At 40.7% G+C, this 22,950-nt stretch overlaps 1 protein-coding gene across 1 annotated transcript; it reads right to left on the bottom strand.

Annotated features, from left to right (window-relative positions):
• Positions 1 to 19,492: 19,492 nt before the first annotated feature.
• Positions 19,493 to 22,690, bottom strand: fam110d (family with sequence similarity 110 member D). Its single transcript, XM_054622077.1, is given in 2 exon segments — positions 19,493 to 22,134; positions 22,137 to 22,690. Coding segments are annotated over 2 exon segments (1,317 nt in total). The 5' UTR covers positions 22,603 to 22,690; the 3' UTR covers positions 19,493 to 21,283.
• Positions 22,691 to 22,950: the final 260 nt, after the last annotated feature.

Genomic DNA, 22,950 nt, shown 5'->3' with positions numbered 1-22,950 from the left:
GTAAATCTATTCTACAAAAGCTGATTTTCATCATGAAAGCATCAGTAACGGAAGTGTTATTTATGGTTAGCAGTTTGTACAGAGGGAGACTGTCGTCACTGAGAAGTCTGTCATGTCTTTAAAAGCAGCTTTTCACTCATTTACTTGTACTATATGTTTTTTGGAAAATTGTAAATAGGAAGTAAATAGGTTTAGTACTCCCTTAAATACCAGGAAATGAAGAGTAAGGTGATAATTCTCTGAGAGTTTCTAACTATGAGCAATGCATTTCATTTCACAATACTACCCTTTAATCCATAAAAATATCAATAAGTGCACCTTAATAGAGCATCTTGTATAATGATTGCCTTTGTGCCATACTTACAACAGAATATCAAGATTAATCTGAAGTGGAAATAAATGACAGTTTTCTGGATGGAGATTAACATTCATATTTTATGGTTATGACCAGGAAGCCTTATAATAACTTCTTACTGTTTCACATTGATCACATGTGACCAATAAATGTTAAACAGCGTTGACTTTAAAGAGCTTTTCCAGCATTTAAAAATCACTTAACTGGGGGTATACTTCTTTATAGTGAGTTCCCCTTATTGAAGGTCCAGCCCCACAGGTGTTTTCACTTAACCTGCCTGATTAGACCTCATCTCAGGACTCTGTGAAGCTGTGCCTGATCCTCATCTAAGTTAAGGTGCAGTCAGACTGAAATGTACTTGGGCGATAACAGCATCAGTCCACAAAGATATAAATTACTCTGTTTATCAGGGCGATGTTTCTAGAAGATACCAACAAATCAACCGAGGTGTTTTGTTCTTAACTGGCCAAAAAAGTTCTCAGCTGACTGAGTTCTTCTGCTCAACTAAAGGGAAAAGTTTCTCAAAACAAGGAAGAAATAAAGATGGTTGCACTACAGAACTAGCAGAGCAGTTTGACACCAAATATTAAAGGTTCTCGACAATATTCAGAATATTAAAATAGCAAACAACTATTTTATATGTAAAGCTATAATGGAGTAGGTCTGACTGAAATGTACTCTCTTGGTTTTGGCATGTTTGTTAACCATTGTGATCTCATCGAAAATACTTGAAATGACTACGACCTCTTAACCGTGCATTACGTGGTGGTGGCACGTAAGGTGTAGAATGATGTGCCAAATTAAACGTTAGGTTTAAAAAAAAAACATCATTGTTGGGCTTAAGATAAGACGGTAAACACATCATGATCGTCCCCAACATAACTTCACAATAACTCAACAACACCTTAAGACACGAACACCGGTATCAAACACCAGTCTCCTGGGTGAAAGTCCTGTGTTTGCAACCATCATGTATTAAGGGTTAGAGGTGTCGGGATGTTGGAAACATAACCTGCGGGAGCTAGCAACAGCAACAGTCCTCAGAGTTATTAATTATACAGCGTATAATTGGCTGTCACTGTCCTTGAACTCATCACAGTTAAGTGATTTGACTGCGCCATCAATCTCTTGATACTTTAGATTTATTTGGGAGACGCAAAAGTGACTTATATTATCTGTCCAACATTCTCACATATCGGCATTTGAAAGGACAGTTTGATACATCATGAAGAGCCCTCATAATGTTTTCACTCTTGTTTATGAGAGTTAAAGTCCATAATACACCCAGCTCTCTCATGCTCACACACCACCCCATAAAGTGTCGGCTATTGTTTGTCTTTTCAAACAGGTGTCAAACAGTACGTCACCCCGTCTCTCTGATCCAGTGGCCTTTGCCATTTGGCTCACTTTTGGCTTTCAGTGTTGCACAAACATTCCCCTCCTACACGAAAAAAACACTCAGACAGGGGTACTTTCTTTCTTTCTTCTGCAGATGAACAACGATGACTAAACCGCTTCACACCTTGCCTTCGGCTCTGTTGCACACTCTGTAATTACTTCAAAGAAAAGCAGCCCACAACGCTGTGTGAGCCCGGGTTTAATTGTTGCACATAACCCACAATGCTTTTCTTTCTCTCTGTTTGCTCATATGAAAAGGAGATGACAAGAGAAGATAACAAGCTTAATGTGTTTATACCCATGATTGTCTTTTGTGGTCGGATTACCTTTGTAATAATGATGATATATCGCAATACAGTCATCGAGAGAACAGGTCTAGTGGCTCCGATTAGAGCTTTTATATCACATTTTCAAGTTTAGACAAGCTAAATATACAAGAAAATTAAAATTAGATTTGTGTTATCCAAAGATGCTTTCTGAGGGAAATTTGGTTATCCACAGAACTCATTTCTTTGTTGCTGAAAAAAGAAAGAAAAAACATCACATGAGGTCAGTGGGACCATTTTTAGATACGTAGTGCAGAATAGTGAATTTGGGTCAATCTACCATGTGATTATGTTGTAAGTTGAAGTTGTATTTCCAGCGTCTGTCCCTTTTTGACTCCTTTTTGCTAACTTTAGTCATAAATCATGCAGCCAAACAGACTATGCAAGGTTTGGCAAAGTTTGTCCTCAAGATTACAGCTCAAGGTCTCGGAGCTGTTAAATTTATGAAAAAGCATCAGTCAGTGAGAAAAGTGCATAAAGATTTGTCCCTGAGGTGTCTGCGTTGAGCAAAGTCAGAAGTGAGTCGGCGAGGAGATTTACAGGTGAATTTATGGAAAGCAATAAAGCTGATGTTTGACTTTAAACATCACACACACATTTCCAACATAAACGCCCTCGCAGACAGACAGACATGTCTGGTAGCCCTCAGGTATGACGACAGCGTCTCAACCGACACCGTGACTCACACACTTGCGGGTGCAGAGATGTACACAAAAACACGCTGTCTGAGGTTTTTTCACAAACTTACCTACAACTGCCACACCTGCTTAAGGCAATAATGTGGCAACTAAGTCTGTGGAATGCGCACACACAAAAACATTTAAAGTCTGAAAATACTAGTGAAAGAAGAGTTTTATCATTGTTTTGTATCCCCCTGCAGCACATTTGATTGGACATTAAATGTCTATGACGGTTGAAAAAGATGCTGACTTTTAAAGAGGTACGCCCTTATCAGACACCCAAGGAGTTTTGTTCCTAACTGGCCATGTAAGTCAGCTGACCTCAGCTCAGCTGAACATGTATTTCACCAACTGAAGACTCGCCCAAAGGGAAAAGTTCCTCAAAACAAGGAAGAATGGGTTTGATGGCAAATGGTAAACAAGATAGCCATTACTCCATTTTTTTTTTTTTTTAAAGGCTAAAATTCCTACAGTCATCATTTAGGTATAAACCAACCCGCTCGTTAAATTTTGCCACTTGGTCAGTGCCAGTTTGTGTCTGATACCGAGGCACTTATTAGCGTCTGTATGTGACGCAACAGGGATTAAATTAAAGAAAAGTTTGACTTCGTAGTATAAAATCCTCGGATCTTCCAATGATCCTCCACATCCATAGTGCATGAACGAAGAAATATATATAAATCTCGATTTGGCTATTAGTGCATTTTACAACTTTTAGGACCTAATGATTTGAATAAGGACCATGCAAGTGTTTGTACTATGAATTTGATTTAACTTTTAAAAAAATTCCCAATGTAAGTCTTCTTGGGCCCAATAGCATCACGTGACAAACCCTGAAGTTGGAATTCCACCGTTCGACCACGATGTAAAATTCACTTCAAAATCTGGCGCTCTTCCTGGGGGCTTGGAGTAATAAACCAACAAAGACAAGTTATAAAAAGATTGCTGGCTAAGAATGCATATATGTAAATAATGTAGATTTCAAATTCTTACATAAATTGCCTTTTCATATGTTTTATGCGGAAATAAATGTGTTCAGTGTCTATTAGAGTCTATGTGATTCGGTGAGTAACATCAAACCTGACAAACTCCACAGGGCTCCTTTAGCCTTGCAACAGTATTATCTCTTATTTGATTTTCATTTAAATATTTAGCTAAACATCATTAACAGTGCTACATGCAGCATTTTAAAGCAAAAATAAATATTTCTTGTGTAAATCATTATTTCTAGTAGATTGAATGTGAAATTTGACGACAGAATATGAAATACCAAAGGAGGCTTATAATGTCTTCTCTAATAGTTCTTCTTGTTCACAGTAATTAAACTAATGTCCCAAAAGTAATGTGGTCATATTTCACTGACTGGACGTTTCAGAACTACAGTTGCTGCACAGAGGTCATGTTTTCAGTCAGAAGGAGTGAGAGAGATTAGCTGTAACTTTGCACCAGACAACACTCTGATAGTTTTATCAGCCAAAAGGCAGGAGGTACCCCAAACAAACTTGTAGCCAGAGCAGTCGTCAGTGTTAATCTCCAGTGTTTGCAGTATGTCTGCAAAGATAAGAAGGAGGCAACTTCATTTAAAAAAAATAAAAAAGGTAAATCCTACTCCCTTCTGGGTTATTATGACCTCTGTTTTGCAGCATGTAACCTTGTTAATCCTGAAGAGATTAATGTGTGGATCCCTGTTGGAAAGTGTGGTTTTGGTTTAATTTAATGAAATGCTTGTCACACACAAGCATTTATAACTCAGAAACTCAAAAACGGGATGATTAATCCTTAGAACAGCTACTATTTATAAATGAAGGGAGCTTAAAATTGTTAATTACGACAAAATAGAAAGATGCTTTTTTGTTGATGAGTGATTTTGATTATTTTTTTGCACGCTGACCACAAAATATGAATAAAATCTGTCTATTCTTTGCTTTCTAAAAATAAGAGTGATGGTTTTATTTAATTGGCATGGCTCTGCAGAGACTCTGAAAGGTTTTTACAGCGTTTTAGGGGAGGATGGAGGTAGGGAGGTGAATTATTCAAAGCCCCACAATCCTCAGTCCCTCAGCTCGCGTTAAGGAGGTTCTCACAGGACGTTTCATCCCTCAAATCTACAGGCTCAATCTCAGTTTTGTAATTTCGTGGCTCTTTAGCAACGGATTTGGGACCCCCTTTGAAAAGAAAACCTGCCTCCTATAAACCCCCCTGTTTCCCAGCAAAGAGGTAATCTCTCTGCTAAACCACCCCCCTCTGGCCACACTGCAACCCACCAAAAACACAAACACACACACAGGCACAGGCACGCAAACACAGAAACACATACACACACCCTGCCACCCATCATCTATCTACATCTCTGTTGAAATCTGATCACCCATCTCCAAATGTAGGTCTGCCTCTGTCTGCTGTAAATAGATTGATTTTTGATTTTTCTACAGCTCTCGACGCTCTAACAAGAGCTCAGGGCTTAACGGATTGTCCCATGACCACAAGTCAATACATTTCCTGTCAACATGTTTTTTTACTCAGTTCATGTTAGTATATGTTGGTTGTATTGATCATTTCCTCATAACCAGGGCCACCTACCAAACGCAGCGCTGAGCCTGTAGAACATGAGCCTTGGTATTTCCATGCATGACATAGAAAATAAAACTGAGCAGCTGAGATGTTTCTGACTCGGAAATTATAGTTTGTGGAGTTATTTTTAAGGGAGCGATATACCAGAGGGTTACAGTCCTTCATCAATCATGCTGCTTTTCAAAGCTGAGCTCTCAGGCTGCTCCTATGGGTGTTTCTGGTCACTATAATAAAAGTGCTCGCGTGTGTGTGAAATCTTACGTTGTATATTTGGGTGTTGTGGTTGCGGGAATGCTAATCGATTCTTTAGCCTTCCACACGGTCTCTGTCAGGCTCAAGTTACTGTTGCTACAGCTGTTTAAGGGTCGTTGTTCTTTGCTTTTGCTCCCGACCTGCAGCTACAGCCTCTAAGCCTAAACACACACACACACACACACACACACACACACACACACACATAAACACACACATTTACACACAGAGCTCACCGTGAGAACCGACCGACTCCAGCATGACACTGAGAAGGTATTCAGAAAAGGTATCGGAATTTTGAGGGTGATGGAGATAAAAACTTTTGTCTCATGTACTGTATTCATACTTTAATAAGTTTAAAATATATACAAAGTATTTGGAGAATCTCTGTTATTCAGTAACGTGTCATAGTACTAAAAGTTGAAGTACTAATTAAAAGATTTGCTATTTATGTCTCTGCTGGGACCAGAGGCATTATGTTTTTGGTTGTCCATCGGTTTGTCAACGGAAGTGATATCCCAGGAACTGGAGGGAATTTTGTCAAATTTGGCTAAAACTTCCACATGATCTGATTAGATCTTGGAGGTCAAAGTTCAAGGTCACTGTGACCTCAAGGCGGTTGATTCTCCTGAACGTGATATTTGAAAATGCCTTGAGTGCATTTGTTCAAATTTGGCAATAGATTTTGGTGGTCAAAGGTCACTGTGACCTCACAAAACACATTTTTCTGGCCATAACTCAAGACGTCATATGCTTATTATGACAAATTCACACAAATTTCTAATAGAATAAAATTATGAAGTGATGATGTTTTGGACTGACATGGGAGTAAACAGCCACATGACTGGTTGGTGGAGTTATACAACAGCGAAGTGGTAAGTCTAGTAAATTCTTAGACGTTTTTTAACATCTGAGATACTTTGTTGCTTTTTGTGCACAGCAATCCCATCTGCTTTCAACCTGAAGCCTATGCTTCAAACAAAGTGCTTGTCGTATTGTCTGTCAGCCTCAATTTTCACAACTTTCTGAAATGGACTATTCAATAATGAAGCAGAGATTAATGCATAGAGGTGTAACTTGACATTTTGGGGGAATAGGATCCTCTTATCTAACTTCCCAGAAAGATAAACAACGTAATTTCCAAAATGTCAAGAATTGTCAACAATTCCTTTAACGGTTTAAACTTCGCTCTCACGCATTCTTTGCAAGACGACTTCTGTCATTTTTCTTGTGTACAACTGAGTGCAACACCAGGAAAGACAGTCTGAAAAGATGCGATCTTATCCCTATTTGTATGATTAATTGTGTCAAGACAAAGACATAAAAGACGTAGAAACCAGATCAGGGAGGCAGAATGATGGCAGATTCAGACTTATTAATTTTAAGCATAGTGAACCCTTTACAGGACTTTCCAGCAAACATTTTTAATTCAAGTTATATAAATACAAAAGGAATGACATTTGCAGGGTTTTTCCACCGCACAGCCCTCATACTCCACATACTGATCATGCATCGTTGCCCAGCAAATCGAGCCTGGAGGAACCAGTGGCCCGTAACATAACTAGCCAAGTCAGATATTACTCATTGATGCACAGCTGGAGACTTCACTGCCCCTGTTCCTCATCATGTATGATCAGGAGACATGCGGGGTTGGAGCGTAACAGAGCAGGCATCTATTCACAGCTATACAAGCTCAACTGGCTCGCCTTACGTCCTTCTCTTCCTCCTGTCCTGCAGGAGCCATGCACACCCCCATAGAGGCCTGTCATCACGATGTCATTAAAGCCCCCTCCGTCTTTCCTTTGGTCGGTCGTTCTTTTGCTTTTCCCTCCCAACACAAATTCCTCCCTTCCTCTGCATGCTGCTTCTCTTTGGAGTAGTCGTGCTCCTGTCCATCTCTATTTCTGACACGGGAATCTGTGGTGTGGAAGCCTGTCTGGCCGTAGAGGAGGTGGGGTGAGGAGATGTGGCGGAGTGGACGGTGCCACTCGATGAGGAGTTGATGGAGGCCGTCAGGAGGTAGAGCTATTGTGGGACGAGGCTATTGTGGGGAGAAGGCTTTTATGAGGACCTGTTTGCGAGGACGTAAAACAACTAAATTAAGTATGCGGTTGAAATGAATGTTAAAACTTTTTGACAATATTTCATAACGCAAGCTCATGCATAAGCCATTTCTTGATCAAACAAAGCAAAAACAGTGCAGAGGAGTAAAAGTCTGATGGGACCAAACACACACACACACACACACACACACACACACACACACACACACACACACACACACACACACACACACACACACACACACACACACACACACACACACATATGCGCATCCAAACACTTTACAGTAAAAGTCTTTTTTTCCTGAGAAGAGGGGAAGGAAGAAAAATATGACAATACTGCATGGATAAGTGGATAACTATTTAATTAAATCAATAAATAAATAAATACAAGTAAATAAGTGAAATAAAAACAGAAAATATTTCTACAAATTGTTCTCATAACTCATAACTTTTGCTTGGATTTACTCATAATTCTTTCAATCAAACAATCAATCAAGTGCAGCCATCTTGCGTTTGGTCCAAGACCCAAGGATTTTGATATTGTCATTATACAATACAGTATTTGCAAAATAAGGAGTAGTTATAGCCACCTTCATGCAACAAACACAAAAAATTATAAAAAAGATTTTTCATATATTGAAATTTGAACAGGAAAATAGGAAATACAATTGAACAAGCTTAATCAGCATTGCACTAAAGGAAGAAGTAAAAAAGAAACAAAATGATATACACAAGAAATGTATACTTAAAATAATACAATACATAAAAAGTATATACAATTTGTGTAATATATCATAATATCTTGTTTTATAGCTCCTCATCTTGACCTTTAAGCTGTCTAGCGTCACGTCTGGCGTGTCTGCGCAGGTGGTGAAACCTTTTGGAGACTCATGGGAGATTACAGCGAGCCTAATCCTTTCATTCATCTCTGCAAATCTTGAATGGAGCGACTAATTGTTTCTTTGGAGGACCTCTACACCTGTGTGAGTGACACACTAATTGGCAAATTAGATGCCCGGACCACTCACGCTTCAAATCCCGTTGAGGAGACACCACTGTCACCGGCGTGACCCAGTCACCAAAGCTGGGTGTCAGATGAAAGCAGCGCCTCATGTTTTTGGACAATTCAATTCAGGTTCAGCTGTGGCCTTCACTCATGATGTTTGAAGATGTTGCAGAGCTTCATGTATCACCTGGGGCACATTAGAGCAAAAGGCTTTAGAGAAGAGAGAAGTCTCCTTGTTATGAAAGTGTTTTCTTTTATGTGATTTCCTGTGCTTGTTTGGCTTAAAGTTGATCATCACAGGCAATGTGTGATTTTGAACACACTGTTAACGACTAAAGTTTGCTTCAGTGCAAAAAAAAGCATTTATCCAAGAATAGTTCCACTGTACAAGGCTGCACAGTTTGCTTTAACCTCTTATACTTCTCTGCCTACAGTGAATAATAAACCACAAAAATGGAAACTTGTCTTTACATAACTCAAATGTTCTGCAGTATGTTATGTCATGGAGCTGCATTCCTCCCCGGACTTTGCACAGTAATTCAGGATCTTGGCAATAAGTCATGAGAGCTCATGCTGATGGACTGAAGAATGTAATTAGAGGAAACAGGCTGTATTAGACCACGTTAGACTTCACTGGGTCAACAAGCAGTTCAAATGTAACCTGCTCACCGGTAATTTGTTTTCAAGTGTCTTATCTGTCGGTTGTGATCAGCATTGTGGGTAGTTACTTTCGGATATGATTACTTCATCAAGTTTATTCTTGCGTTTAATATTAGTCACTTATTTTCCACTTTAACAATGCATGTAGATTGTTGTCATTTTTCTCAAATGTAATGCAAATGTATTGTTTTACTTTAACATCAAGACAATACTACAATCATTTTAAATCAGTATTTCTATAAAAGGCAGAGGATGTACAAGATACCATTCTTAATTTTGTTTTTCGATTGTCACTGCTTCTATTAGAAATACGTTAAGTACTAATACTTTAAGAATAAAAGTAAGCAATAAAAAGTGATGTCTTTAAAAATGTCAGTGTAAATAACCAATCAAACAAATGTGACAGAAATATGGTAATGTTGGGAAGAGTTAAATTACTTTGTAAATCAAATCAAACTATTTATGACATAATAACAGCAAAAACAAGGTTTTAAAAACAAGCAAAAACCACTAAAAACTAATGCGATACCTCAAAACTGCTCGACAGCTGTTCTCCTGTCCGATACAATTAGACCCCACAGAGGATGAAATGTCAGGTGGGGATCCTCTGTGGTTTTTTTAGGGGCTGTCATTGGCCGAATCCTCAGGGGAGGTCCTGCCCAGCATGGCGCCATGGTGATGGGCCTTCCCTCGCCCCGGCAAACCAGACTGGGGTTAAATTAGGAAAGGCTAACCCCAGAACTGTGGCGGAGACGAGGGCGAGCTCAAACGTTCTGGTCTGCTTTGATGATGGCGGAGGATGGAGGGAGCAGCAGAGAGACGCTCTTCATCCTTAGAGAGGACGGATCAAGTGCTGATGATCTGATGGTTCATACTGTTTTGTGCACGTGGAGATCAAACCAACTCATGCATCAACATTCATTTTCGTGTGTCCTGTGCAAAAAGGTTTGCAGCATTTGTTTCCCTAACCCATCCACTGTGCAACAGCTTGAACCACGCTCTGTGAGAATGCATGGGACTGTTCAATAGACAACTCAGCCAAACAACAGTCGTCCAATCCTAGCTTAACAATCGTAGGAACCCCCACCTCATCTCTATCTCTTTTTTTATCACCTTTTTGAAACAAAAACACAAGTGCAAGGAATTGATTATAGCCTCCTAACCCGTCAACTTATTTTCCCCAAGACATGCAGCTTTAGCCTCAAATGTTGACCATTATATCATGTATGTAGCCATCTAGAGCATATTTATGATCTTTCACATGGTTTTGTTTTAAAACCAGTCAGCTAGAAACATTAAAAAGTCAGCTAGAGAGGGAGTTTTTACAGCGTTTGTTATATAGCTAGCTACAGCTAATAAAGTCTGCTAGCGTCTAGCGTCTGTCGTCATTCTTTGGTTCTTCTTTTGTTTACTTCTGTGTGAAATGAGAGATCTGTTGTTTTAAGAATGACTAAAAACTGTGATTAATTAATTTGCCTTTGTTATAATTGTAAACTCCTTATGTGCCGTGTGAGAACGGAAAGCTTGACAAGCGTGACTAAGTAACAAAGGGGAGTGGGGTCGAGCTAGCGGTCACCTGGAGGACATAAAGAGCAGACAGTGATTTACTCTCTTGGTGTCTGACACTGCTGAGGCTGCATAGCTTCTCTCTCTCTGTCTGCAGCCTGAATGTTACAAGCGTTCCACCTATATGCTTGAAGCATGAAATGTTTTTGTCCAAAACAAATAAACTACAAAAAGAACGTGTACGCTGTTACGTCTGCAGTTGAGATTTATCTGTAAAATATTTCCACCATGACTTCCTGAACATGTCTGACAGAAGCCTTACAAATGTGTAGGCCACATGGTGGTTGACTGATTATTATTCAGTGAAGTAAGATACTTCCGTTAGCATATTTTCTTCCAACAATGGCAGAAAGGATGTCCAGCATTACCTGATATGAAGTTTGCCATAATAGACCAGTGCAAAATGTATGGACATATTTGGGTCTTGTAAAAACATCAGTGGTATACTTTTTTGGGCTCTCTAGCGCTGCAAATGCGTTCAAACTGCATTGTGGGAGTTGTAGGATTGAGTGCTTTGTGGAGCCAGAACCATTGTGATTGTACCAGACCCTGTTAAAGTGAACTATAGCTGCATATATTATGATAAATTATTGCTGCTTCCTCTGACTCCATGCAAACATCTATGGTGTTGACCTGAAGAAAACTGCATGGTTTGAGGATTTCATCGAAGTCATCGAAGGCTTGTGTGAGGAGGAGGAAGTGCTGAGGGAGACTATTTGAAGTTGTGTATGATTTGTCATTTCAAACATAAATTTTCCCAAACAAATTTTTACTGGCCGTGGAACACATCAAAGCTACCATCTAAAAAGGAAATAGAAGGCCTGTCATTGGTTGTAACCAGGCCACGTTGTGAACATATGGTTCCCCTGGAGACGCTCTTACCCTGTTTGGTGAAAACATCAAGACCATAGAGTGAAAGAGAGTAAACGAAAACCATAGGGGGGGCAATAAAGTGACCAATAAAGAGACTGTATCGAGGAGTTTGGGTTATGAACTCTGTGCCCTCGTGGGAGTCGAATATCAGCGCTGGAGAACTGTAGATGAATGTTTTCATGGATACAGTCGTAGAGCGAGGGCCAGCTGTCGACCTGATGTGTTCTTGTTCCCACATGACTGGGAATAGATCTGACTATGTGATTAGGCTGCCGTCTCACTACCCAGTGGCCAGAAAATGCTTTCACAGTGAAAAACTCACTGCAGAATGTTGCTGTAAGAGATGAAGGATGGATTTGTATACAAAATGTATTGAAATTATAATAATATTCAACGTTATTCTTTGACACATTTTTTTTGTAAATCAATGCACACCCATGTATTTGGACTGTCTTAGGGTGGCATGTCGGGGTGGAAATCAGAATCTGTCTCCTCTGTAACAGCAAGTTCAGAAGTTTGAAACCTGAATAGTTGTAAATGGTAAATGGACTGTACTTGTATAGCGCTTTTCTAGTCTTCCGACCACTCAAAGTGCTTTTACATTACTAATCAATCACCCATTCACACCCATTCATACACTGATGACAGGGGCTACCATGCAAGGTGCCACCTGCCCATCAGGATCTATCTAATCATTCACACCCATTCATGCACCGATGGCACAGCCTTCGGGAGCAACTCGGGGCAACATGGACTGCCGGAGCCAGGGATCGAACCACCGATCCTCTGATTGTAGGACGATCCTGCTCTCCACTGAGCCACAGTCACCCATCAACAACTGTTCGGTCATCAAGTCTTGCAAGACTCTTACACAGCTATCAGGCGGTGTTTGCATTGTAATGCACCATATGCATGTAAATCAATGGATAATTTGCAATATATTCTGAATTTGGATAAAAAAAACGCATTTTTATTGTTTTATGTGGAATCAAGATTTTGGAAGCTCACAACATTCAAACTGGGTTGTTGAAAATACTGAACTCTCTTAAAATGTATGTTAGTAACGACTGGTATGATGCCAGAGCACTTCAGATCAAATTAGATGTAGCGCGATCTTGCAGCTAAAATACTGGTTTGCAACCGAAAGAAAGTCGACTTTGATCGCTGTTCGCCGCCCTGTTCAACCAACATCATCATTAAATTGGCCAAAGATGTCATGTGGCTGACTGTGGATTTTTGATTTACCTCCATAGTTTTATTATAAACCTGTTTACTTCTTCTTATGAGGAGCATCTGCTCTCAAAGGGACTTTCAAACTTCTCCAGTTTGGGTGATTTTAATTAATAAACCTGAAACCACTACGAGAATGCTGGTATTCAAGATGCCATTTTCAGCATGAGAAAATAACTTGTTTTGTGGTAGAAAACTGGCAATGTATGTCATAAAACAGGAGATAACAGTATGCAACTGTAAGAGTATGTATGTCTCCAACTTCTCCAGCATTCTTCAAAGCACATTTTAAAACTTCACCACAAAATCTTTGCTTATTTGTTTGTTGAATTCTTCTCATTGTTCTTCACCAAATTGGAACGAATAAGTTACACTAACACCAACTTTTGGTTAAATATACTCTACAGTGAAAATATTCCTTCTTTCTCATAGCAAAATGTGCAGTAAACCCAGCTAATCTGCACTCCTAGCAGGTGAAAACAAACACTGAGGATTATTTGCTGATAGTATTTGGCCCAGCGCCGCTGAACTCTCGATCTCACGGCCTCAACCCCAAACTATCCAAAACACTGGACTTGTCATAATAAAGAAAATGTATTTCTCTCTTTCCCGTCACAACAAATAAAAGTGTCACGTTAGCTTGCTATACAGTAGTGGCTGCCCATTTATGTTCATAATAAAGAAGAACACTCAATCCCGTTCACATTTCTTCTGCTACGTCAGTGACATGGCAAACAGCATCTAGTTGTACTTGTGTCATGTGACGTGTTAGCGTCCTTAACTTTCACTAATGTCATTGGTAGATTTTTCACAGCTAGGGTTTGGATATTATATTCTGACAAGAAGAAGAATATAAAGAAAAAATATTGCAAAACAAAAGTGCTGCACTGTCATTACATGCACAGCAAACTCATTTTGATTATTCTTAATCAAGAAACCTCATTTGAGTTCAAATATATAAAATATATCAAATCTGATATTACTATAGCAGGAAAACATACTGCTCTTTGCTTGATGGTTTTAAGTTATGCACATTTCCACACGTTTATGAGTAGCTGCATAGTTAACATAAAAAAATAAAATAAATGGTGAATGACGACTAATCGCTTTTCTGGTTCAAACTTCTGAGATTACAATATGAAAAAACATGCAAAAGAGTCATAACAATTTATCTCAGATATAGAATATGTTGAGGTTAATTTACGATGTGTACACATGTCATGAACAGAGAGAAGTATAACTATGCTGGGTTGTTTAGTCAAGAGTCGAGACACAGACAGATTATTAAAATCAACGGTGAGCGTGTTTATTAACTAAACATGTCTTTGACAGTTTAGAAACGCAACTAACTGAGGAGAAAAATACTATTTCTGACAGTATAATCTATTTCTTTGAATATTATCTGGGAGAAAAAAGTTCCAGATAGAGTAAATGATTCATTTTTCTGCTGACAAGTAATGCAGCCTGTCAGAGATTAGCTGGCTTTTAGCAACTGGAAGTATCGTACCAGTGCCTTTTGATCATTTTGTGTTTTGGGTGGAAAACTACAGGAATAAAAGCACAGTCTCTTCCTTTTGGTTTCAGCACGAGGCAACAATGGTTAAAAGTGAACTATTTAACCTTTATAACACCTAAACCAGGAAACCGCCAATAGCTGAAATACTCCCTAAATACAAACGGGTCATTATTCAGTTTTGGTCCAGCCCAGCTGAAGTGGATCCTTGCCCTTGTTCTACAACGAGGGTCAATTGACCTCACCAAGAAGACAACACATAAAACTCTTGTCTCCTCTTTCTGTAAGTTTCAGTTTGGGGCTGAACCCGAGCCCCTCCGGCAGTCCTGCCGTTGTTCTGCTTCAGTCTTTCCTGCGTCAGATGGTTATTTGAAGAGGGTCCGTGGCTCCTGGTCGGGTTTCCCACAGGCCCGAGGCTCAGCCCGTCTCCCTGACCCCCCGGGAAGCAGAGGTCACGCATGAGAGAAGGGGAATGAAAAGGGCCACTCCTCTGATTTATGACCCGACGCAGCCATAGGATACCTCCAGCTCTGGGATGGTTTGTGTTACACCACAGCAGATTCCCCCAGCACCTCCTGCCAACGTTGGTTTAACATTTCAGCCATTTAGAGGGGGAAGTTTGGCATTCAGAGTCAAAAGGTGCAGTAGCTGAAATTGCTTTGTGGTGTGTCGGGGACAATAAGCAGGTACAACACAGTTGTATTTTTCTACTGACCGATTCTCTGGTAGGTGTGCATTCCCAGATGTTAGCCAGCTGTTGTATTTTGGAACACGGTTACATATCTGATACGACTGCTGCTGTTTTGGATCATTCCTGTCATTCTTTGGACTCATGAGGATATCATTTTAGTCTCTCGGTTGTGAGTCTGCAACTGTATCAAATCAAACTGTGGGGTCACGTTCTGGTGCCTCTTCCAGTCTTGATGCCTCTCAAGTTCCAAAGCTACTTACTTAAAGTTTGAACAAAGTAAAATCTAAATGTTTATTTGTTCTGTTTCATTTGAACACAACACGTGTAGCCTTATGCTGAACTTTGTCATAGCTTTGATGTTGTTCCATCATTCACGGTGACTCTGAATGACAAGCTAAAAAAGCAAACATTACTGTAAGACAGTTGATTCAACAATTAATTAATCCTGGCTAATTTTTTCCATTCTCTTGTTGACAGACATGAATCAGACATGGACTTTTTTAATTAATCTTTAACTTAAAGGCATATTTTGAAGGACTTGTTGCTTACTGTTTGTAAAAACAACATTCAAAGTTGTCCCCTCACCTGCAGCATCACATATGGCAGGGAAAGCAACCCCGATTTCCCTCTTGTTTTGGAAAAAGTTTTATCCACTTGACTTTTCGCCTTCTTATATTTGCACAGTGTCAGGCATTGTCGTAGCTTTTTCTTGGATGCGTACTTGCACGTGCCTTTGAGGTTCACACCCAACAACCAGAAACGTCCCAAACGCAGGAACATAAACAGAAAACAAATGTCTTCACACACCCTGCTAGTGGGTCATGAGTTATGATTAAAGGGGAATACTTTTGATTGAGTCATTGTATTTTTGGAAAATCCTGCATAGTATACCTTTTAAAAAAGAGAAAACAAATGTTGCATACTTAACTTGCACTCTGCACCAGTGTTACAGTTTTCCAGCTCTGAGTTAATCTTCTGTTCTGTTAAGTTTCTGTTCGTATTGTGATGTGCCCGCCTATGGCACATTAAAAAAATAGGGCCAATTTATTTGAGTATACTTCAATCTCCCAGTGTTTAGGGACTACATACTAAAAAAAGTCAGAATCGGTATGTAGTATAGAACTGGGACACAGATCTCGTCCTCACCACTAACTTCTTTTCCCGACCACCACTGCTTCTACAATGTCTAGCAAATCACTGATTAAACTGTGCCTTGGCAACAGCTGCTAATTGGCATATCGTGTTTTATTTTTGTACCGGTGGATCATACAGACCTTTGTGCTAGTTTCGTGTGTTCAGCCTCTTTCTCCCTGAGTCATGAACCCCGCTCCTCTCAAGCGTAGACATCCACAGTCTGCTGGAGCTGCTGGCGCAGAAGAACTAGGCCAGATTTGACACACTTCACAACCCATGCTAACCCTGACATACATTACTTATTCTCAGAGCACAGAGGAAAAAAAAATCCTAGTTACAAATGTATCACAAAGTGTTCGTATTTGACCAGAGTTGTTGTCAAACAGCTGGACTGAAGTTTTTTTTGCCCAGAAGAAGCTCATGTTATGCCTGCCTCTGCAATGTGACACTGGAAAAGTCTTGTTGTGACAGTTGCCAGAAGCTCTCAAGACCACAGTGAGTTTAAATCTCCAGGCAAGAAGGAAATCACATTTTCATTTTTTGCCCTAGAAATAAGTCTGGTATACTTTTGTGGCTGTAAGGAAACAAAATGACATTTAAAGTTCCTACATTTGTGGATTATTAAAAAGTTCGGATTAGTTTTGCAGAGTTTCAAGAGATGATTTATTCAGGTAAAACTCCAATCCAGTTTGTGAAGTCATATTTGGGTCAGAACTTTGCTGGACAGGATTTGCTGGTGGGCAAAAGCTCAAAGCAGGAGGTCTTTGGACCCCCTGTGGTGATTGTTTTATGTGAGTGGAAAACCACATCAGCAGCATCAAAGCCTGGAGGGGGTGCATCCCTGCCAGTTCATCAACCACTAATTGTCTGCAAGCATATCAAAATTCTGAAACACGTACAACAGCTCGAATTTGCAACGAAAAGCTCAAGCCACTAAACCAAATCGTCAACCCTGTAATAATACAATCTATATTGTAGATTCTCTACACTGCCAGCTATTGTCTTTTTATGTCCAGGCAGACTAAGGAAGAAAGGCCAAACCCCAAACATGACCATATGTTTAAACCTTGTCCCATGAACCCAAAACAGGATGTCACAGCAGGACCTCCGGTCAGAGTTACTGACATAGACACAGAGACACAGGAGGCTATTGTTTTATTCTGCTTTGGGAAAGACAGAAAGAGCTAAAGGGAAGTGTGGTTAAGGGATGTAGAAATTGGATGTGTGTGTATTTATGTGTGTAGTTGCTGTAAGAGACTTAAGGACTTAAGGAGAAACAAACCAGCCGGCAAAATTGTGTTCATTGTCTGCAAAACAGAGCCATGGGAATGTGAGAGACGACTGTTTCCTTAAATGTCCCCAAACCAAGTTGGGCCTCTTGAAAGGGAATGTACTTCTTAAAATAGAAATTATATATTTCTTTCTTTGTGAATTTTAAATCTGTCTTAAAGCTGAATAATGGATCAACTTCCTGCCGGACAGCACACATGGTGATTTTATTGTGATGTGGAGACATTTTGTATTTCACATATGCAATACTTGCATGTGATAATAAAGCTCAATATGATAGCTTAAAGTCAAAGTTTTGCTTTCTTTATCGCAGCTGAGAGGATTGATACAAATGGTAAAAACGAAGTTGTAGCCAAGTTCGCAATTAGCTTGAGCTTAAAGACTCGATAAAGGCACCTAAAAGGTCTTCGCTACAAAAACAACATTAGCCGTTTAACAAAGCGTTATATGCCTGACTTTTTCTTGCCTGGGACCAGTGGCATATCATTTCCAGAAGTTTCCACTCGTTGCCTGGCAGCAAAAGTCAAAATGTCATTTTTTACACTTTGAGACACTTTGACAAAACAAGATGTCAAAAGTAAGACAACGTGTTACTTAGTGTCCTTTAAAGGTGCTGTGGGTTTTGAAACCTTCATCCAGTATTTTGTTTTCAGCTAAGTGGCTGATGGCTGTAGCTACAGATCTATCATACTGATACAAAAATTTGTATCAATCTTGTCTCTCAGCTATAAAGCATTTAAAGAATGAACCTAGAGTCAGCGATTAGCCTAGCGTAGCAATACTGAAAACAGCTGGTCTGGCTCTCCAAAGTATAAAAATCTGACTTTCAGCACCTCTAAAACTCACTAATTCACACAATATAGTTTGTTTGATTTATCTGTACACAAACATAAATCTAAATATGACAAATTGTGTTTTTATTTAGGGAGAATTTGGTGCTGTAACTTTTTTTTGGTGAACAGAGGCTTGACTGGTAGGTTAGCTGTTTTTTATGCTAAGCTAAGCTAATTGCCTACGGCTCTAGCTCAATACTTGACAGACAGATGTGACAATGGCATCGATTTTCTAATTTAACTTCCGGCAAAAGAGTGAATACACATAATTCCCAAAATGTTGAATCTCTCTTAAAAAAGTCAGCAGTTTTCTGAATATAAATGGACCAACTCCAAAAAGTTCACTTCAGGATTAAAGCTCTGTGACAGGGGAGACCTGTAAGCAAAGAAATAAAAAGTAAAAAAACTTCCAGACTTCTTTCCCCTTGAGGTTTGAATGCATTGTGAACTGGTGCATGCGGAAACAAAAGCTGAGTCAGCAGGTCAAAGAAGGAGAGAAGAGACAAAGACAGAGGAGTCAGGAGGAGTCTGCAGACAGGGTGGAGGTCGGCTTTTTGGACGGCGTAGACATAGCATCAGGCCACACAGAGGCCTTCTTGTCTATAAACACGACCTGCTGCAACTCACTCAAGAGCATACCATGCAGGGAACGCTAAAAGGATTAGCGCCTAGCCACTTGAGATAATGTGAAAAGTGAGACGTGATGTGGTCGAGGGAGGGAGGCAACAAAGAGTCAAGGACGAGACGGCGTCACAACACTGACTCAGTCGACCAGGAACCTCTAAGAAGATTAAAGTACAACTGTCTTTATGTCTTTATATGGACTGCTGTGCTGCCATGTGATACAAAATAATTAATTCTTAAATATTCACGGGATTTGTTTAAGTCTCATTTATGCGGGGACACTTATATTTGCAATGCTAATCATATTCAGATTTTTTTTTTTTTAACCCAAAACTCAAGAAAGACCAGAAAGAAATTGCCTTCACACACTTATTTCATTCTTTGTGTTTATTTGCTGTGTACATCATACACAAACCTCTTTGGAATAAAAACTAAATCTCTCATATATATATATATTTATATATAAATCAAATAAAAAAAAGAGATTCAGAATTTCATGGAGCCACTTTGTAAACATGCAACCAAATGGGTTTAAACAGGGACATATAAGAAAAAAAAAAAAAAGGTCCAGGTTGAACAGATTGAAGGAGTGTTCCATGCTGATGACGAATACAGAAAATAAATCATATCAAAGCTGCAAGTATTGTAATTGTGTTCATTTATCACATGTACACATAAATGGTGCCCTAGAGTTCAGTAATCTTTACCCCAGAACGCCTCCCAGTCTAACCTCTGCATTCCTCGGAAGACCCCTAGTTCATATTTCAGTGGCATCCTTTCATGGAGATAAAGTAAAAAAAATCACTGAAGGATGGAAGAAGTGAGGTAGGATCTGTAGTTATCAGAGAGAGGAGGCTTCAACCTCCCCTGCTTGTTTTGATGGGAAACGGCTGACCGTGTCATCTGGGAAGATTAAACGTCTGCAAACTGACAGATGGTAAAAGTGACATCCTAAAAACATTTAGCCGTAAAGGGTTTGACAACTTGAGCTCTTTTAACTTTTAAAGGTGAATATATATAATTGTTATGAAATTGTAGTAGTTTTTTAAACTTCTTATGTGACTTTTAAATTCTCACTGTGCTTGTATTCGCTTGAAAAAGTCCAGTTTTTCTCTGACAGGAATATTTCCCGGTTGATCTTCTTGCAACCATATAGCTGACAAACCTATGAGCACTGAACACGCATAAAGCATTAGCTGTGGTAATCAATGACTGTGTCACAAGTGATTATTGGACAGTGTTTATACTGTGTGAGAATCTAACCCTGCTTAGGGTTTAGAAAATTAGATTAAAATGATGAAAAATTACTGGCCAGGCCTGGCTCCTTGTCCTCCACGATGCAGATGCTGCTCTGAATCCAGCTCAGTATTTAACATTATATGAGATGAATCTCTGCAAATAGTCCAAGCAGTATGTCTATCTTTTCATTTCCTCTCTCTCTGTCCAGTTCAGTGCATTAACAACCCCACAGGGGTGCATCGCATGTTTGTTCCAACGCCTGCGTTCAAGTAGTAAAAAAAAAAAAGAAAAAAGAAAAAAGGCAACACACAAACTAAACTGGGACAGATCCGAATGAGGTACTCACGGTTCACTTCACACTCACACAACAGATTTCCAGTTTAGAAAAAATACATAGCTTAGTGGTTTTCCATTTTAATGAAATCATTACGGGAGAGTGTTGGTGTCAGGGACACTAACTGTGTCCACTGTGTCATGACCAACATACACATATGTGCCTTGTGATGGATGGGTCACTGGGGCTGATTTCAGATCAGTTCTGTCAATAACTGAAAAGAAGCTACAAATGGAGAGGACAATGTCTGCTCCACACACACAAAACACACACACACACTGAACATAATATAACATTATGCTGGGGGAAATGGTTCCATTCATCAGTAAGTTCTGTCTATACCCACACAATAGATCTATAAATACAATTTAACAATTTCACATGAGATAACTCGTAGCAGTTGTCGCCCTCTCATTTGAAGAAATAGTCTCTTTGGAGTCGGGGAGAGCAAGAGACAAAAGGTAATCCTGTGCCATGGAGCGCTAACTCTAAATAGTCAGTGAAATTCCTTTTAAATTTAGAGAAAAATCATATTTTGCTGATCTGACTTGCATTGCTGCTCAAAAAATAGCTATTTGTTTTGTTGGAAAGACCACTTTCAGACTCTCTGCACTCCACGGCACATGGTTCCTTGTCCCTACATCAAACAGTAGACTCTTTGGGTCCCTCTCGAGCAGCGTTCTTACACCCGTAAAGCCACTTGATGACGCGAGCGTTCCTCTCAATGATCGACACACCGGTGGGGAGCTGCTCGGCGAGCTCTTCCAGGCCCTCTCCCGAGTGCTGGGAGAACTCGCTGGGCTCCGAGCAGCCGTCCCCGTTGACACTGCGGAGGGCCAATGAGAGTGTGTCTATGGAGCTGGCGCCGGAGAGGAAATTCGCTCGACCCAGACGATCTATCATGTCCATGTCCAACCCGCAGAAGTCAAAGAAATTCTCCTGCTCCGATAACGCTACCGAGCAGCGCAGACGCAGGTCTGACTTGGAGCGCCGCAACTCCCCAAACTTCCTTCTGGGTACTGGTGGTGGTGAGGCCCGCCTCCATGGGTCATTCTCATCATCATGGTTGCCATTGGTGATACCATCACCGGTACCATTTGTAAATCCGTTCTTAGTCCGTTCAAGCGAACAGCTGAACCCAGGGCTGGAGATAGACCCTGGGCTGCGTTCTGGATCGGTTTTACTGGACCTCCTGCTTCCCGGTCCCCCATCCGTGGTGTCTTTTTCATTGGTCCAAGACATGCGTGAGTCTCCATCCCGTGAAAGCGCTTTCTCTTCACCGATAACCATCTTCTGGATTCGGCCTTCGCTTCCCTTCTCCCTCATGGAGCCCTGAAAGAGGCGGCGGACAAAACTGTAGCCCCTCACCTCCGTGTTATTGTTCTCTCCCACCGCTGCACCGTTGGGACTCTTGCACTCTTTCTTCTGCCTGTAGATGAGGAGGGAGTCCGGCCTCAACATGCGTTTGCCCGTGCTTCTCCTGAGCACTGGGCGCTGTGTGGAGCTACCAAGGCGTTGTTGCCGGGAGTCCTGGGGTTAGGGGGCAGTACATTGTTCGCATTGCTCCTGTTATGCGCCTCAACGTCCACCGAGGTCCGTCGGTTCTCCTTCCTGGAGTCGTCATTTTCATTCTCATCCCTTGAGGTGAACGAGCCAGAGAGCGTAGAGAAGGGGGTGTTGGATGAACGCCGCGGGGGAAGACGAGGCGTCAAGCTGCCGGGAACGGATATAGCTCGCCGGGGCTGCGGTGGTGGGGTAGCACATGGCACCAGCACAGGCTCCTGCTTGGTGTTGATCACCTGCTGGCTCTTAACATATTTGGCTTTGTCCGCCTCAAGCCTCTCCACGGCGCTGATTGAGCGTCCGTAGCCTCCGCCGTCGATCTGCCGGCGCAGGTAGTCTGGACCTTTGTTGAGGAGCCTCAGAGGAGACGGGGATCCAGCTGGCGTTAGGGGCTTCATGTTGATTTACTGAGCTGGGAAAGACATCAAAACTGCAGCCCTCAAATGACCGACAGCCTCCGGTGACCCCTAGAAAGCAGTTGTTGGCCGTTTGGAAAAGTTTCTAAGCTTAGAAAACTGCTCGATTTCCTGTTTTAACGGCTTGAATCTTCTTTGAGGGTTATTAGATAGGTAGCAATTAAGAAGACCACAGAGTCCAAGTATGTTGTAACTGTCTCTATAGATAGCTTGCAGTCTCTTTCTTGGGCAATGTTAGAGCCCAGACAAAATTGATATCTCTATCCAGTATTTACACAGGCATTTGGATAGGCAGGCAGAGCACAGGGAAGTCCTTTTTTGTCAGTCAAG

The sequence above is a fragment of the Anoplopoma fimbria genome, chromosome 20, assembly GCF_027596085.1.
Source record: "Anoplopoma fimbria isolate UVic2021 breed Golden Eagle Sablefish chromosome 20, Afim_UVic_2022, whole genome shotgun sequence".
Lineage (NCBI taxonomy): Eukaryota > Metazoa > Chordata > Actinopteri > Perciformes > Anoplopomatidae > Anoplopoma > Anoplopoma fimbria.
This window is presented reverse-complemented; position numbering and strand designations above follow the sequence as displayed.